At 45.5% G+C, this 17904-nt stretch overlaps 1 protein-coding gene and 1 long non-coding RNA gene across 7 annotated transcripts in view; one reads left to right on the top strand and one right to left on the bottom strand.

The window, feature by feature from the left end:
* XPO6 (exportin 6) overlaps positions 1-17904 on the bottom strand; it is a 120474-nt gene that overhangs the window by 22896 nt on the left and 79674 nt on the right. For all 6 annotated transcript variants that reach the window (XM_036412841.2, XM_036412848.2, XM_045572519.1 and 3 more), the window contains 4 exons: positions 16655-16747; positions 15205-15274; positions 3430-3589; positions 1044-1136 (listed from right to left, as the gene is read on the bottom strand). In XM_036412841.2, the coding sequence (XP_036268734.1) occupies positions 1044-1136; positions 3430-3589; positions 15205-15274; positions 16655-16747 (416 nt within the window). The remainder of the gene's footprint in view (positions 1-1043; positions 1137-3429; positions 3590-15204; positions 15275-16654; positions 16748-17904) is intronic.
* LOC123651317 lies at positions 1026-15772 on the top strand. Its single transcript, XR_006739941.1, has 3 exons — positions 1026-1035; positions 1996-2001; positions 15693-15772. It is a non-coding gene; the product is annotated as an uncharacterized LOC123651317 (long non-coding RNA).

Below are 17904 nucleotides of genomic sequence, written 5' to 3'. Positions count from 1 at the left end.
GAGAATCATTGATCAGCTGCCTCCTGCAAGTCCCTCACTGGAGATCGAGCCCACAACCCAGGCATGTGGGCCAGAATCAAACCAATCTTACTCTTTCTTGATGATCAAATTATCAAGTTCGGCTGGCGAAAATCCTTTTAGCTAGTCTGTGCTCCAGTCTAGAACAAGCCTCAGGGCAGTGTGATCTCTGGGATATGGCCCATCTCTTGTCCCCATTCCTCTATCCCAGTGATTTTCAACCAATATGCCAAAAGGATTTCTAAAACATGCAACACCTGACTATTTTAGTCAGGGGCCCTGACCTTTCCCTTAGGTTGTCAAATAAAAAAAATGTAACAACCATTTGGGGTGAATCAAAATTATACTTATTTTTTTGTCAGATCGGCAAAATTTTAGTAATTTTAGTAATGTTTATATGTGCCATGAGATGAAAAAGTTTGAAAATCATTGCTCTATCACTTCTATGTGCCACATTCCTCATGGCTTCCCACCGTCTATATTATAGACTCTATAAGTTTCTCATAGTCTGGTCCATGTTGTCCTGTTTCAAAATCACCGAAATTCTTTTGTAACATGCAGATACCCGAGCCTATGCCGCCTTCTGCCATCAGTCTCTGAAGGAACGCGTTCCCCAAGGAACTCTTCCGTACACTGGTTTCAGCTACTGTCCACAGGAGATTAATGGCATTCAAGGGGTGTCCACGTTAGTCCCAACAGAGCTATCAGCCTCATCTCCCACCACATAAGCTGCTCACCACCTCCAGCCTGTGTGACTCCCCAACACTGCGTTGGCTTGTGCTGTTCTCTCTTCCTGACATGCATATTCCTAGACTCCATCCCAGCTCTCATCTGCCTGATGAAGTCCTCTCATTCCAGCCACGCGTGCCCCGATGTATACAATCAAACCACCTGTCCCTCTCCTAGGTTTGGAAGTGGGAGTTTCACTCCTCTTCATGGCAGCCACTACTGTTTCTTTTTATCTAAAAATGATGTGGGGCTGGAGGACATTTCCTGGGAATATAAACATCTAACTCTGTACTTACACATCAATGAGATCAGGTTTCAATACCGATGGCACAGCAGTTTCAATGTTGTACAGTTTTATCTGAGATCCATACAGAGTGACTTTGACCAACCTGTTGGCAAAGCAGCAAGTAAGAAAAAAATTCAGCTATGGACTTAAAAAACACAGATAGACAGGTACCAACAAAGGTCTAAGAATAGAGACCAGACCTTCAATCTTATCCCAAAGATATAATCTGAGATGTGCAGATTTATATACAAAGATACTAACTAAAACATTACATATAGTATCAAAAAATTCTGAAAATAATATAGATGTCCAACACAGAGAATATACTCTCACATATACAATAAAAATGGTTACAATGGAAATCTTTGTTATGTATATTTTACCACAAAAAAAAATTTTTTTTTAATGTAAATGTTTGCCCTAGCTGGTCTGGCTCAGTGAATAGAGCGTTGGCCTGTGGACTGAAGGGTTCGATACCAGGGGCACATGCCTGAGTTGAGGGCTCAATCCTCAGTGGGGGCATGCAGGAGGCAGCAAACCAATGATTCTCTCTCATCTCTGATGTTTCTCTTACTCTCCTTTCCTCTCTGAAATCAATAAAAATAATACATTTTTAAAAAGTGTTTCAGGTGGATAGATATATGATAAAGAAAATATAGCACTATTTAAATGATGAGTATATGGGTCTTCCCTGTATAACTACTCAATGTTTACGAATATGTGAAAATATTCATGATAAAATTCTGGGATGGGGAACAAGTTTCTAGAACTACGCTGAGGTATTTTTAACTTCAATCACAGTTATTTCAGGAGCAAACTGCTGAACCCACTGCTGCCCAAGGGCTCACTGCATAAAATGAGCATGAACTACAGTAACTAATAGCCAGCTCAGAAGCAGAAATGCCTCTGTCATTAGAGACAGACTCCTTTGAGTCGAGGGGAAAACTAGAGACCTGGCTGAGTTCCCTGTGTGCCTGCTGTCAGCAAACTGAGCTGGATGTCAGGGAGGACAGCATGTGCTCTTCTTCCTCAATCCAGTGGTGCAGGGGTTCCCCAACTTCACTGACACAAGGAGCAACTGGGAACTTGTTACACATGCCAGCTCCCCGGTGCCACCCCACAGACCAACTATGCAGCTGTAGGAGGGTCTGGAAACACCGAGGCTCTCGTGCACGTGGACCATACTCTGAAAAATGCTCCTCTCGGATGCAGAGAAAAAACAGGACTTTATTAGAAAGCCACAAGCTTGAGCCACAAATTATGCAGGGCTGGGGAGCAGACAGAAAGGGGCACTGCCAGTCGGTCAAGAAAGTGAGAGTGAAAGAGCCGAGGGCTCCCAATCTGGTCCTGGGAGGGGGGGCAGGCGATGACTGGAAATCAGAAGGGCACCTCCCGAAGCAATGCACCAGCGTGGACTAGTGTCAATGCTTTCTCTCCATGTCGTGCACTCACACAGCAGGTGCAGTTCACTGGCATTACGTATATTCACACTGTGCAGCCACCGCCACTGTCTATCTCCAGAACCTTGTCTTCATCTTTTCAAACTAAAATTTGTACCCATTAAATAACTTTCCATACCCCTTCCCTAGCCCCTGGCAACCATCTTTTTTTTTTTTTTTGTCTCTATAAATTTTACTACTCTACATACCTCATATAAGTAAAATCATATAGTATTGGACTTTGCATCCTGTTTTTACATTACACAGCATTCTTTAATGATGTTCATCACTAAAAATTGACTTTTAGATGTGTCTGTTTGGCAGTGTTTAAAAAAATTTTGTTATTGATTTTTAGAGAGAGAAAGGAAGAGGGAAAGAGAGAAACATCGATTAGTTGCCTCCTGCGCACACCCCAACTGGGGACAGTGCCTACAACGTGGGAACAGAACCTGCCACCTTTGGTGTATGGGACGGTGCTCCAACCAAGCCACACTGACCAGGGCTGTGTAGCAGTTTTATTAGTAAGTTTGTTTATGTAACCTCTAAGGTAAAACACTGCTAATCACACTGGCTATTGAGATCATAACAAGGAGCCTTCCTTACACTTTATTTTAAATTGAAGACAAGATAGCTAAGTATCTTAGTACTGAGCTTACAAACCTAATTGGTTAGAAAGATATATGTGTAAGGACCTATAAAATAACGATTCAGGCTCTATGATCAATCATCTCACTATGAAGTTGAGGTGACTAATATATATTTTAAAACTATAGTGAATAAACCTAAAGATACTGTCCACTCCATTTTACACATAAGGAACTGAAGTTCCGAGAGGACCAGTAATCGCTCCACATTCTGCTTACACATGTGAGCTGTGACTGACCCAGCACCGGAGCAGAAGCTGGTACAACTGAGCTCGGGAAAGGGAATGGCTCCATGATGTCGCTGCCAGCCTACCTCTCCACGACCGTGAGGGCATCGCTGAAGCGTGCAGCAAACATGTCTCCGGTGAAGTACTCGGCCAGGCGGCCCACAGCCTGCAGCAGGGAGCTCAGGTCCCGGAGGGAGCAGTGCAGGCGCCGGCAGTCGTTCTCCGCTGTGATGTTCAGCCTGTGTCCTGGGACAGAGCACCACAGACAGGCTTTCAGGAAGAACGTGCTGTGGTTACCACGACAGACACCCGCTCACCCAGGCAATCTACACATACTAAACCAACCCTTGACACACAGGCTACTTCCTGGGACTGAGCAGGGAAGCCAGACCCACGTGCACTCCCGAGGCAGAGGGAGGGACAGACAGCAGAGGAAGACAGAAGGACAGTCGGGAGGAAGGGCAGCAAAGTGCACCAAGCACCTCTCTGATTCCTCCTGACCATGTGAAGGATGGATGCCACCAATTTTACACACAAGGAAACATCCTCAGGGAGGTCTGGTAACTTGCCCAACCTGAGTCACATTTCTGGGGCAGAGCGGGTGTCCTAAGCTCAGTCTAAGCAACTGCAAATCTGCTTGCCTTTGCACATGGCCCTGTCAGAGACCACGTCTCTGAGCTGAGGGAGGATTGGTCCCTGCTCGGACAGCGTGTACTCAGCACTGCGCCCAGGCGGTTGTAGAAATGTAGCACGGAATACAGAGCATGAGCTGGGTTCAGAGGACGAATTCCCTGCCACTCACTGGCTCTGTGCCTCAGTGAGCCCTTCTGAGTTTCAGTTCCTCAGCTTTAAAATGGAAAAAATGCGGCTCAGGAGGATCCAAGATGGCTGCTCGGGTAGACACCTAACCGCAGCAGCACACAACAATTTCAATGGAATACAACTAAAATGTAGAGTGGACATCGCCCAGAGCTACAGGTAGTCGACTGACTGAAAATTCTACAAGAAGAAGGAAAGAGAAAACCAGAAGGAAAATCAGAGGAGCTGAAAAAAAGCCTAAAGTACGGAGACATGCTGCGCGCGAAGAGGTCGCAGCCGGAGAGGAGGAGAGGGCTGGGTGCTGCCTGGCGTTCCCTAGCAGGAAGGAAATAAAACCCCCAGCCTGTGCTAAACCCCTGAACCGGCAGGGCTGAGCCCCAGTTATGAGCCAGACCCTGGGGACCCAGGCTCCGGCGGGGGAGACGAGGCTGTGAGGCGGAATCCCAAGCGAGCAGCGAAAAGCAGGGCCCCCAGAGTCTCGCGCACATTGTGCGCAGAGGACTGAATGTTGACTCTGATGCTGGATTACCCTAGCGTGAAGAAACAAAGCCTCCGGCGGCGCTGAGCCTCAGTCCGGACTGCTCTGAACCCCAGTCCTGGACCAGACCCTGGGGACCCAGGCTCGGGCAGGGGGAGACGGGGCTGTGAGGCGGAATCCCAGGGGAGTGGTGAAAAGCGGAGCCCCCAGAGTCGCGCGCACTGCGCGCAGAGGACAGTCTGTTGACTTTGATCCTAGACTCCCCTAGCGGGAAGGAGAAAAAAAAAAAAAGCTCCAGACTGGAGGAATGCGACAGGGAGCAGGAGCCCCTGCCGGACACCAGCCAGCCGGGCGCCGGCAAGGAGCCGGGCGATGGGGCCCTCAGGGGGGGGTTGCCCCTGAGCCATCGACCTCTGAGCGCGGGCAATGGAGCCAAGGCCGGGGGCTGCTTCCTGGGCGGCGCCGACCCCAGCAACAGGCTGGAGCAGCGCTAGAGTCCGCGGAGAACAAAGGGGTGCCACAGGCCAACCTGCTGAGCTCCCAGGACAAGGAGGAAGAAACCAAAGTTCTCAATGTGAAGAAATCAAGTGAGAGCAAAAGATAGTAAAATTACTTAAGAAAGAATACAAAGAAGATCTTGAAAAATCAAAGACTAAGTCAGAACTCAACTCACCAGCCAACATTGCAACATAAATGCGTTTAAAAAAAAAAAAAAAAAAAAAAAGGACAGAATGTTGGAACAGCGGCAGCTAGGGCTAGAGTGCCCAGGCACAAAGCAATGGCAACCAGGCCCGGAGCAGCAATGGCCAGGCCCCAGAGCAGCAGCAGCCAGAACCAGAGCATCAACAGCCAGCACTGGAGCAGCCAGACCTGGGGCAGTGACAGCTAGGCCTGAGGCGGAGGCAGCCAAGCCCAGGGTGGCCAGTCCAGGAACACCCAGACCCGGAGTGGCCAGGCCCAGAGCAGCCGGGTTGGGAGCAGCCAGGTCCAGAACAGCAGTAGCCAAGCCTGGAGCATCCAGGCTGGGAGCGGCCAGACTCGGAGCGGCTGGGCCCGGGGCAGCCAGGCCCAGAGCAGCCGGGTCTGGTGCGGCCAAGCCCGGAGCAGCAGCTGCCAGGCTGGGAGCAGCCAGGCCCGGAGCAGCAGCTGCCAGGCTGGGAGCGGCCAGGCCCGGAGCAGCCGGGTCTGGTGCGGCCAGGCCCAGAGCAGCAGCAGCCAGGTCCAGAGCAACTAGGTCGAGAGCGGCGGTGACGAGACCCGAAGCAGCTGGTTGTGGAACGAACCAGAGCAGCAGAGGCCAGGCCCGGAGCAGCCAGGCCCGGAACAGCTCACTCCTCGCCTGCCCCTGCCCCACGGCTGCCTCTCAGACATGGCTTAAAACTTTTGTGGGGACTTGAGGGTCTGCTGAGTCAAGGGGTGAAGGCTTGGATCTGGATGTGTTGAGTTGGTGTAGGGCTGGGGTGTTGATCTTTGAGTGCCTTGGGTGGGGCCTGGATGAGGCTGGTTGACCTATTTGGAGGTGTCTTTTGTGTGAAGTGTATCATTGGGCATGTGGTGTTGTTGATGTGGGAAAATGCTGGGTAACTGATTTACTATCTGAGGAGGGATTTGCTGTCGGGGAGAGGGAGGGAGGAAGAGACTGAACATAGACTGCACCTATGGATGGGGACAGTGGGGGATGGGGAGGGGGCGGAGGGTGGGGTGGGAACCTGGTGGAGGGGGGAAGAAATGAGGAACCTTTGTAGCAATGTGAATAATAAAGATTGATTTATAAAAAAAATAAATAAATAAATAAATAAATTGGAAAAAATGCTATTATCTAATTGACTGTAAGGGCTAAGTTAGAATGCATTAAATAAACACTGTAGACTATAAATCATTTTTCAATGTTTGTAATACTTATGAAAAACCAAGAGCTAGTGATTTTCTAAGGCCTGAAACTTATTCTTCAACATAATTTCTTCCAACTAAGCAAGGAGGATGCAAGGTGGAGGACAAAAACATCCTCAGTTCAGCAACTTCCTTGCTCCTCAGGCCCCCTTTACTCACAAACATCCACAAAAACAGTATAACTGTCAAGCAGAGGGCTCTCAGTCTGATTAAATCCTCCCCCCTCAGAACGAGGAGGGAGGGAGGGAGGGCCAGAACAGTGAGAGCCTGCCCACAGCCACCTGCAACCTACACACTTCTCAAACTCCCTCCATTGCCTCTCGGGTTTTTACTCGGGTAAAAAGCCTCAATATGGCATCAACATGGCATCAACCCTCCTCCCGCAGCACCCCAGAAATGTCTTCTGATCTAAGCACACAGCTCCCTGAGGCAAGGCATCAACTCCCTCAGGAGCCCTTCCTTCCCTTCTCCAGAGAATCAGCTTCCCTTCAGTTTGACTATATGCTGGGCAGTGAGAAAACCTGAAGTCATTTTCAAGTTCCCCTATTTCTTTTTTTCAGTCGGGTCAAGTTTCTAAATTTTCTAAGTCTGTTTTCTAGCTAATGAAAACAAAATAGGATTCTACCATGTCTCCAATCTACCTACTCCAGGACTGCTGTGAGGATCAAATGAGATGAGGTATGTGAAAATGCTTCAGAGACATTTGGTTAAAGTATAAAATGTTTCCACCTGGCTATAAAGCAAGTCATGTTCCTGGGCTGAAGAAGCTCCAAGGAGGCTAGTCGCTAGAGAGAGGAAGCCGGGCACTGCTGTGTGTTGCATTTTGCGCCATGGGGTCTCACCAGCATTGGCTGTGATTTGGTGGGCTGTCACTCGGGTGGAGATGGGGCCTGTCTTCCACTTGGGGGAAGCCAAGTGTTGGTTTGTCGGCACCAGATCCACAGTGCCGTTTCTTTGTAAATGGCCAGTGTGCATCACTGCAGCTCCTACATTGAGAGTCTGCCCCCTGGTGGTCAGTGTGTGTTATAACGACCAATCTGGTGGTCGGAGGAACACTTAGCATATTAGCCTTTTATATAGAGATAGAAGTTTGAACCATATGAAATTGCTGACATTTGACCACTTCTGACCTAAAAAAACTGCAATTCTATATAATTCAACTTAACACATATGTGCCATCTAAGGTGCATATTAATAAAAACTGCAGCTGCTGTTTCCTACTGTGCCTACATGGCAGACAAGCACACCAGCAGTAAGCACCACTAATCCAAGTCCCCGCCCTCCCCCAACCTAGAAAGCACACACCACCACTGCCACCACATCACGAAAAGTTGCCACCTCAACTTGAGGAGGCAGGCCAGGGTTCCCACTGGGAAAAGCTATTCAGATCCACCCACAGTTTCTTCTGTTTGGCTAGGTTGGATTTCTCCCCAATATCGCAGACAGCTGCAAAGTGGGACCTTTAGGAGAGAACAGGCTTTTGAGAGAAAACATCATAGCTACACTGAAGTCTTATCTTCCACAAACCAAGGCCCCCTGAAGCTGTCCAGATACACTGTAAGTAATATCCAAAGAACAGCTCCCTGTCAAATCACCGCCCTGGATAAAAACCTAGTAATCTTATGTGTAAGTCAGTCCTGTTTGAGGGGGCTAGGGAGGTGGAGGTATGAAAATTAGCATTTGCAGTATTCTGTCCCAAGAGAACAAACGAGTCATAAATGAACCCCAGGGGAACAAAGAATAGAAGTCCAAAAATCTTATGTAGTATTCTATTATATATAAGCAATTTCTTATATAGAATACTATAAAAGCAATGAAGCAATCTCTTAGGCAGGAAAGTCTGCATGGCTAAATAGAAAAGCTAACTGGGTTATTACTTAGAGCAGTAACACCACTTCAATGAGGGAAGATGTCATGGAGCAGTGGATAGCCAAATACATACAGAACAAATACTTCAAGGCTATGTAAGGACACAAATGCAATATGAGGGGCACACTGACAGTGAGGTTTCTCAACCCACCAATGGTGGGAAAGACGGACAGCGAGGGGAGGGCACCTGAGGGGTGAGAGGGCACACAGTGACCCATCTGCTGTGGCCATACTCCCCATGAACTTTACTGAGGAAGTGGGAAGAGGAAGAAGTAGAGTAAGAATGAGACTCCCATCCACATAGGCTCCAGAGAAGACGCTAGAACTAAAGACTGGCTAGATAATTGGGAATGGAAAAGAAGGCCATGGGAGAAAGGATACCATGGTTTCTGTTATGAGGCAAAAGGCTAACTAATACAGCATAGCATGAAGGTTATTTAAGGGGTGAATGGCCACGGGAAGTGGGACAGAATGTACTCAGAGTCCCACTTTTTATAGCCTTTGCACTGGAAACTTGGCTTTTGAGCCACTTAGAAATGAGGAAATGCTTCATCATGGATAAGAGAGCTCGATTTAAAACAAGAAGGAAGTATTTCTCTGGCCTGAGAGGTTTGCCCTTGGATTACACACTGAAGATCAGACTAGGAATGAGATTTGTAAGTTATCTGGAAGAGCCAAGCACACTGTGAAATTACCAGTAAATGGGCTTCAATGAGAGCATGTATATGGTATTTTATGTGCGGAAAAATAAAATCAGGTTATCTTTCTCAGAAGAGCAGCTTTAAGTTATCAGCTGTGTCTCAGAAAAAGAATTTAAAAGTCAATGAAGATTTCTACCTGAAGACAAATTCAGTATAATATAAAAAGTCAGCTATAATTCTAAAAGCGAAACTCAAGAGATCCTGTTTTTTGTATGGTATTTTTTTTTTAAGGGGGGGGAGATACATACTCCATTTTTTTATTTTAAAGATCAATAATAATGTCTTCAGGATATTGACTACATTCTAGGAGAGACAACCAGGGCACAGTTTTCCCAAGAGTGAATTTGGAAAAAACTGTAGTTTCTGTACAGTCAAATGATTTTCATTAATATTGAGAGTATATTTTACAGGCATGTTTGCTTTAAAAAGTGGTCTTTTTTTAAAGTTCTGTATAAACTGTCCTTATCCTACCAACAAAACTAGGGCCTAAACTTGGGACATTCCAAGTCCCATCAACCTCCTGGGGCCCAGTGAATTATTTGGAAGCTAATCTAGTCATGGAAACAAGCCGTCACAGGCCACCAAAAAGGGCAGTCTCAGAAAGAGACTCCCATGGAGGCTCTGCCATGAATAACAAGTTCACCCAGAAGCTGGGCTGCACTTCGGGCAGCTTGTGCCAGGCTGAGACAAGTTACACGACAGAGGTGCTGCTGGCCAGGGCCAGACATGACTCCTCTAAGGAAAACACTGTCAAATGACTAAGCAGCTGGGGGGAGGGGCACAGGTGTGCTTACAAGCACAATATAACATTCAGCTGACATAGTCAAGGTCAGATTTTAGTTAATTCAAATTTTAAAAATATATATTTTATTAATTTTTTTACAGAGAGGAAGAGAAAGGGATAGAGAGTTAGAAACATCGATGAGAGAGAATCATCGATCAGCTGCCTCTTGCACACCCCCTACTGGGGATGTGCCTGCAACCAAGGTACATGCCCTTGACTGGAATTGAACCTGGGACCTTTCAGTCTGCAGGCTGATGCTCTATCCACTAAGCCAAACTGGCTTTGGCTAGTTAATTCAATTTTTTATCATTTCCCATTACAGCATCTTCAGACTAGCACTAACAAGCTATGTGGCTCTGGAAAATTAACTTATCTGAACATTGATTTCCTCCTTTGTAAAACAGGAGTAACCCCGAAAATAAAACATCCTCCGAAAATAAGACCTACTTACAGGTTTCCTTCTGAAATATAAGGCATTCCCCTGAAAATAAGGCCCCCCCAGGCTCTGTCTCAGAATGAAATTTAATTTACCATAAACTGGTCGCTAGGGCCGCCCCGACTGGCGTCTAGCAACCAGTTACGTGGAGTCCTGATGTCACTGCTGTGTGGAGGCGGAGCGGAGGTCGTAGTGAACAGTGAGCGTGGGCCGGGAGAGAAGAGGAGACTTTCGCAGATGCGTGTAGAAGAACAGGAGGATTAGAGCTGACGGGACCCGGCGAAGGTGGTGAGTGCTGGTCTGTCTCTGGTGACACTACCTGATGCTCGCGGCCGCCCTCATGATGACTGAAGGTTCTCAGTCAGTGGCAGACCCTGCTCCAGCCCAGATCCAGGCCCCAGCAAGCCCAGTGACAGTCCCCAGGCAGGCCCCAGGGGGTAAATGTCTGATAAAGGGGTAGGGAGGATGTCTGGTGAAGGTGTTCAATGGCACAGGGGTGGGGGAAGGGGGATCACTTAAAATGACATAGGAGGATCAGAGGGGGCAATGAAAATGACACAGGAGGATCAAAAGGGATTACTAAAATGGTAATCCCCCCTCTGTTTCTCCTGTGCCATTTTGATTCCCCCCTCTGATCCCCCCTGTGTCATTTTAAGTGATCCCCCTCCCCCCACCTTGATACCTTTTTTTAACCCCTAGAAATGAGTGCAAAAAGAAAAAGCTACTCTGTGGAGTACAAGAAAGGAATCGTGGAAGACTCTTGGGGCCAAAATCTTACTGCTTTCTGCAAAAAGACGACGTTGAGTATCCGATTGGTCTGAAAATGGTGAGCAGAGTATGGTAACCTCATTGAACAAGTGGACAAGGGAAATGCTAAAAAGCTCAAGTGTGGATCAGGTTGGCAACCATTATTTTCCGAGCTGAAGAACCTGATCTGTGAATGGGTTGTTGACAGGAGAGCAAAGGCTTTGGTTGTGAAAAGGGCTCAGATTCAAGAATTTGCCCTTGCAATGGCACCACAGTTTGACATAGCCCCCGAAGACTTCAAAGCATCACAACACTGGCTGGACAATTTCCTTCAGCGAAGTGAACTGTCTTTAAGAAGATCTACAACATTGTTTAGGTTGGAAGATACTCAAGTTATTAAGTGAGCACTTGCATTCAAGTCCTTTATTGATGATGCTGACTTCTCTAAATACAATCTTTCCAACCTGATTGCTATGGGTGAAACTGCAGTGTTTATGGGCCAATCATCTCAAACAACAATTGAACAGAGGGTGCCTCCTTAGTGTACATTCCCTCCACTGCTTACGAAAGTGCACGTGTTCCTGTATTTTGGCAATTCATCTGGATGGCACTAAAATCCCACCTTTAATCATTTCTAAGGGTAAGAAGGAAAAGATTGAACGTGTTTTGGGCATTTTTATTCTTGAAACTGAAAAAGCCTGGGCCACACAAGAAGTTATAAGGAAGTGGGTCGATTTAATGCTGCCGCTTGTTATGCAAGGGAGCCAAAGAGGTCTGCTAGTCTGGGATGCAGCCAGCACTCACCGCACTAAAGACATGAAGACATTTCTTCACGGAAGAAAAATACATCAGATAATAATTCCCGCAGGAATGACGGCTTATCTCCAGACTCTTGATATTGCAATAAACAAGCCATTCAAAGACAATTTGCGCATGGAAATTAATGGCTACATTGAAAATAAAATGAAGAGAAATCAGCGTGGAAACTTTGTGAAACCTAAACTGCAAGAAGTTGTGACTTGGGTGAAGAATTCATGGGAGAAAATCACTGACAGTTGCATTGCAAATGCACTGAGAGCAGGCTACCTTGACAAGAAGTACTCATTTAAAGACAGTGCTATTGCTAAACATGAGAGATTTGGTCCACTGATTCTGAAAGAAATGGAGTCACAAGAAATTCACCAGGAAATTCAGGAATTGGATTGTTATGATGATGTTCCAGATGATGATGACATGATTGTCACTGAATAAATGAGTAAATTGTTGATACTGTAGGATTCACAGTTTGTCTGGTTTGTGTTGACAACTACCGTACTACCATACCGTATACAGGTAATAAATTTCCTTTATTTTCACTTAACAATAAATGTGTACCATATTCTTCTTCGTGGAAAAATAAGACATCCCCTGAATATAAGACCTAGTGCATCTTTGGGAGCAAAAATTAATATAAGACACTGTCTTATTTTCGGGGAAACAGGGCATTATTAGTTCTTACATCTTACGGGGCATGAGAGAATTATCTATACTAATAAAAGCCTAGGTGGCCCTCACACAACGCCCCCATGTCATCACAAGATAGCCGCCCCTGCGTCGTTACGAGATGGCCACCACAAGATGGTCAGCAGAGCAGGGCAATTGGGGGCAACCAGACGGGCTGGAGAGGACAGTTGGGGATGAGATCAGGCCAGCAGGGGAGAGCAGTAGGGGATGAGATCAGGCAAGCAGGGGAGTAGTTAGGAGACGATCAAGCTGGCAGGCAGAATCAGTTAGAGGCAAGCAGGCAAGCAGGCAGGCAAGTGGTTAGGAGCCAGCAGTCCCAGATTGTGAGAGGGATGTCCCTGAAGGATCAGACCAAAACTGGCAGTTGGACATCCCCCAAGGGGTCCCAGATTCAACCCGGGCTGAAAGACCCCCCTCAACCCCCGTACACAAATTTCGTGCACTGGGCCTCTAGTGTAAGACTAGTGGTCCAGTGCATAAATTCATGCATATTAAAAGGAAATGAATTAGAAGATATATTTTAATATCATTACTCGCCCTTTCTCTATAGTACAAGTGTCAGAGATGAAAGAAAATTAATAAAATGTATATTAAAATAATATATAAATTGGTTAATAATTAACATGATAGAACAAAGACATGATATAAAAACAAAATCATGATATAAAAACATTGATAAAAACAATGACTGACAAGTTGATTAAACTTATTATAATACCTCCCTGTATACCACATTAAGAGTAAAAACACTTTCAGAGTGCTTTACTAATTTTCCTTGTGATGAAGTATTTATAACTAACTTTAACGTCACATGCTTTTCGAACTCAAGAGAAAGCAACATATAACTGACTATGTTCAAAAAAGGGTTTGAACATAAGCAAAATATTCCTACTCTGTTTAGAATTTGTCCCTGTGATTTATTAATAGTCATAGCAAATGCTGGCATCCTGGAAAACTGTCTTCGAATTAATTTAAATGGGAGGCCAGTGCCAGATGGAATCAATTCTTGGAATCAGAACAACCTCTCCTGCAGATCCTGTTAATACTTCTGCTTCTACTATGTTAGGTCGCAATCTTTTGATAATAAATCTAGTACCATTACAAAGACCCCATTTCTATTAAGATTTCTCAGTGGCATGATGATTACATCTACTTTCAATTTTAATTTATGACATGCATTCCTGAAGGAGTAATACTATTAAGAAATTCAGCGGAAGCTTTATATGTATCACATATGAGCAAGTCAATGCTTATTTTTCAACTGCCAGTGTGCATCATATATACCAGCCAGTAGGTCAGTCAGACAGTCGGATGGACGGTCAGTCACTTAGCCTTTTATCCTATACTAGAAGCACGGTGCACGAAATTCGTGCACAGTTGGGGTCCCTAGGCCTGGCCATCAATCAGGGCCTATCAGGCCATCTTGCCCAGTCCTGATCCAGGCCAGGCCAGCCAGGGCCCTGCAGGACAGGGTCTGCCAGACAGGGGGAGGGACAGCAGGAGGTTTGCTGGCTGGGGGGTGGCATGGGGAGAGGTTGGCTGGCTGTGTGAGGTTGGCTGTGGGAGTGCACTGACCACCAAGGGGCAGCTCCTGCATTGAGCATCTGCCCCTCTGGTGATCAGTGCATGTCATAGCAACTGGTCAACTGGTCATTTCAGTCATAAGTCATTGTAGTCTTTTAGTTGTAAAGGTCACTTAGGCTTTTATATATCCTAATAATCATCTTATACAATAAAGAGCTAATATGCTAATTAGACCAAACAGCAGAATGACCAGTCACTATGACACACTCTGACCACCAGGGGGCAGACACTCAATGCAGAAGTTTCCCTGTGGTCAGTGCACTCCCACAAGGGGAGGGCCCTTAGCACAGTGGCAGTGGTAAGAGCCTCCTGTCTCTACAGCAGTCAGCCATCCCCCAAGGGGTCCCGGACTGTGAGAAGGCAGGGCTGAGGGACCTCCCCAGCCCCCCAGAAGTGCACAACTGTCATGCACCGGGTCTCTAGTATATATAGATAACATAAGCAAAATATAGTGCCAGGTACATAATGCGTGTTCTACAAATAAAGGTTACTATTAATACTATTAATGGAATAACCAAAGAAAAAAACAAAAGCGCTAACCCTAAATTCCAACTAGGTGAAACCTGTAAATGGTAGGCCAGAGGCGCCCAGGGCCACTTACAACAGGAAAGCTAGCATTTTCTAGCATCAGCATGTTCCTCCATAGTTTGCCTGCTTTGAGTTGCTCCTATGTGCTACTAGATTCTAAATAGCAGAGAAGAAAGAGTACGTCACAGCAAAGTCCAGAATTGTTTTTGCCTAGCATACTTGCTGGTTTAAAAGACATAAAGACATTCTGTTTGCTAGGGTTTTCAAAAAGCTCTACTCTTTTTCTCCAAATTATCTCCCCTCTCACTGAAACACCTCTCTGGAATATACTGTCAGAGCCTGATCCTTTAATTCCCACACGCTTCCCCATCATGATTTCTTTCTATTTGCAAGTTGGGTAGACAACACTGCAGGGAAGTGGCAGTAGAGAGAAAAATCATGTTCTGATAGCAAAGAAGGCAATAATTCAATATTAGTCCATTTTTTAAATGTGGGTTAAATTAGAAAATAAAACCAGTTTACCTGACCCTGAAGTAACTACAAACTGCTGTAACCCCAGATAAACGTCTAAATTGTCCTGAAGAACTGGGAACTGAAAATAAAGAAACAACAATTAAAAAACAAAATATATATGTTACCATTAAAACAGGCCATGTACCTCTGGGAGGTAGGGAAGTGGGGAGGTGCAGTGGGATAAAAACTCTTCTCTGGAAACCTCACGTGCCCTAAGAAGAGGAGCTCCCGCATCCCTAACAATTTCTGTAACTGAAACCACCATCAGTTTGGTACTTTTTTAAAACAAAGCAGTGGATGCTGGGTATGATTACGATGTTCCAAAAAGAGGACTTCAAGCCCCAAATGACCTGATCCTTTTACACAGGCCCCTCTCCCTTCAAATCCAAGGTAAACCTACCCTTGAGAGAAATACGGATATGCCTTCATTCAACTGCATGGCAGAGTAAAGCCAGGCCAAATTATTTGGAAGTCATTTTCCCTTACTCATTTAGCAGACAGGACCTTCATAAACAGAGCTGTATCTTTTCTTTCTAAACTGCTATTCGCCACTAAGATAAAGATAAAAACTTTAATGTGGCAAATCCCTAAGAATGGCAGGTGACAAAATGGCAATCTCCATAGAAAAACCCAAGATACAATGCAAAGCTGACCCCAATAAATTATCTTGCCTTTGAAGGAGAGAGGCTTAATGAATTATCTTCAGAAAACAGGTATCATTTAATCAGTGAAATCAGTCCTATGACTGAAGATTCTAGCACATAAATATAGGCAGGAGTGCTAGCAATTTGCCAAGAGTGAGCTTTACAATAGCTGGCTTTTCAGCAATGTAAGTCATGTAAATAAACCTCTATTCAGCCTGGTCACTTTCAAGCTACTGATGAAGGCATTAGTAAAGTTCATATTATAGCAAGCGTTTAGGAAGGAAAAACAGGGCTTCCCAAAGTTGATCTAATATGTTTGGGGGAAATATTAACATTTGATCAAATTGAGGATTGGGTATAGTAACTATTACTTTCCGGTTATAATATACACTGAGTGGCCATATTATTATGACCTCTGAACGCATAATAATCTGGCCACTCAGTGTATAGCCTATATAATAAAAGGCTAATATGCAAATTGTCCCCTCGACCATAAGTTCAACCAGCAGGCAGGCCGGCCAACCGCCCATGTCCCCTCCCCCTGGCCAGGCTGACCGGATGGATGAATTCATGCACCAGGATCCACACATTCTCACATACACACACACACACACACACACACACACTCACACGCGTGCATGCACGCGCGCACGCATACACTCTGAGTGGCCAGATTATTATGTGTTCAGAGATCATAATAATCTGGCCATCAGTGTATATTTTTTATAATATTGGTGAGCATAAAAGCTTTACTGCTCATCCTATATGTGCAGGGAAATCATTGGGCTCTTTATCCCCATCCAAACATGAGTTACCAGTGTCGAGAAGGCGTGTGTGGGAAGGAGCTCCATCACTTTGGCCACTACCTCCAAGCTCTGGCGTAAGTACCGCTGCCACTCTGTCTGCTGCTGCAGGGGAAACACAGAGGCAAGGTTCTGTCATTTTCCCTGCCAAGCGATCCTCAGCCTCACTCTTAGACATACCGTCTTGAAGAAATGGCAAATGTTGGAATCAGGTTATTTGGTACTTTAAAAAGGCCAAGCTAAAAGATATTTTTTAACCCAAAGTATCATTAAAAGATTTTTCCTAAAAAACAAATGATCCCAATGGACACAGATACTAGGGGGGGAGGGTATGAACAAGGAGGTGGGGGGGAGGGGCATGCAATGGGAGGATAAGGACACATATGTAATAACTTAATCAATAAAGAATATTAAAGAGAGAGAGAGAGAGAGAGAGATATGATCTGAGAATGAACTACTTTTTCCCCTACAGTCATAGGAACAGAGATAGAAAAGCCACTTGTGAAAAAAATGCTCATGTCCCCTTTCGCCCATCCCAGCTATAGGAACTGGTCACTCATTCCTTCAGAGACAGACTGGGTTCTGTAAGTATCACTAAGTCAGTGCCACTGAAGTATGGTCTACAGACAGGCAGCATCAGATCTCCTGGGGGTTTGTTAGATGTGCAATGCTGTGAGCCCTACCCAAGCCTCCTGAATCAAAATCTGTTTAACATCTGTGCCAGTGGCTCTTATCCATGCTAGAATACGAGAAAGCATTGGCCTAAGTCATACAGTTAACAAGAAGTGAAGCCATGTTTACCAAGCACCTAGCATGCAACCAGGCCTGTAGCCAGTCCTTCTGCATGTGTTACCCTCACACAACTGTCAACACAGACATACCTCCCACTTTTGGGAGATGAGAAATTTAAGGTTCAGAGAAATTCAATGCCCTGGCCTCTGTTTCTTTCATGGATTCAAATCCAGGCCATCTGATTCCCAGTGCAGAGTACAGAGCTCTTTCAACCCAAACAGGGCTACCCTCATGGTCTTGATTATGCCCCAGTCATCGCTATTTTGAAGCTATAGCAGTGACTTGACTATTTTGAAGTGCATGGTGGTTATGGGGGGGGAAAAAAACAACAACACTAGAGCTGTGCCCTTAAAGACATTTTCCTTATCAATGTGGGACTCCAGCATCAATAAATAGATTCAAAACCGATTTTAAGAAATATCAGTTTGTGCCAAAACCGGTTTGGCTCAGTGGATAGAGCGTCGGCCCGG

Source organism: Pipistrellus kuhlii, unplaced genomic scaffold, assembly GCF_014108245.1.
Source record: "Pipistrellus kuhlii isolate mPipKuh1 unplaced genomic scaffold, mPipKuh1.p scaffold_m20_p_48, whole genome shotgun sequence".
In the NCBI taxonomy this organism is placed as follows: Eukaryota; Metazoa; Chordata; class Mammalia; order Chiroptera; family Vespertilionidae; genus Pipistrellus; species Pipistrellus kuhlii.
Note: the sequence above shows the minus strand (reverse complement) of the source record. Positions and strands in the feature narration are given on the sequence as shown.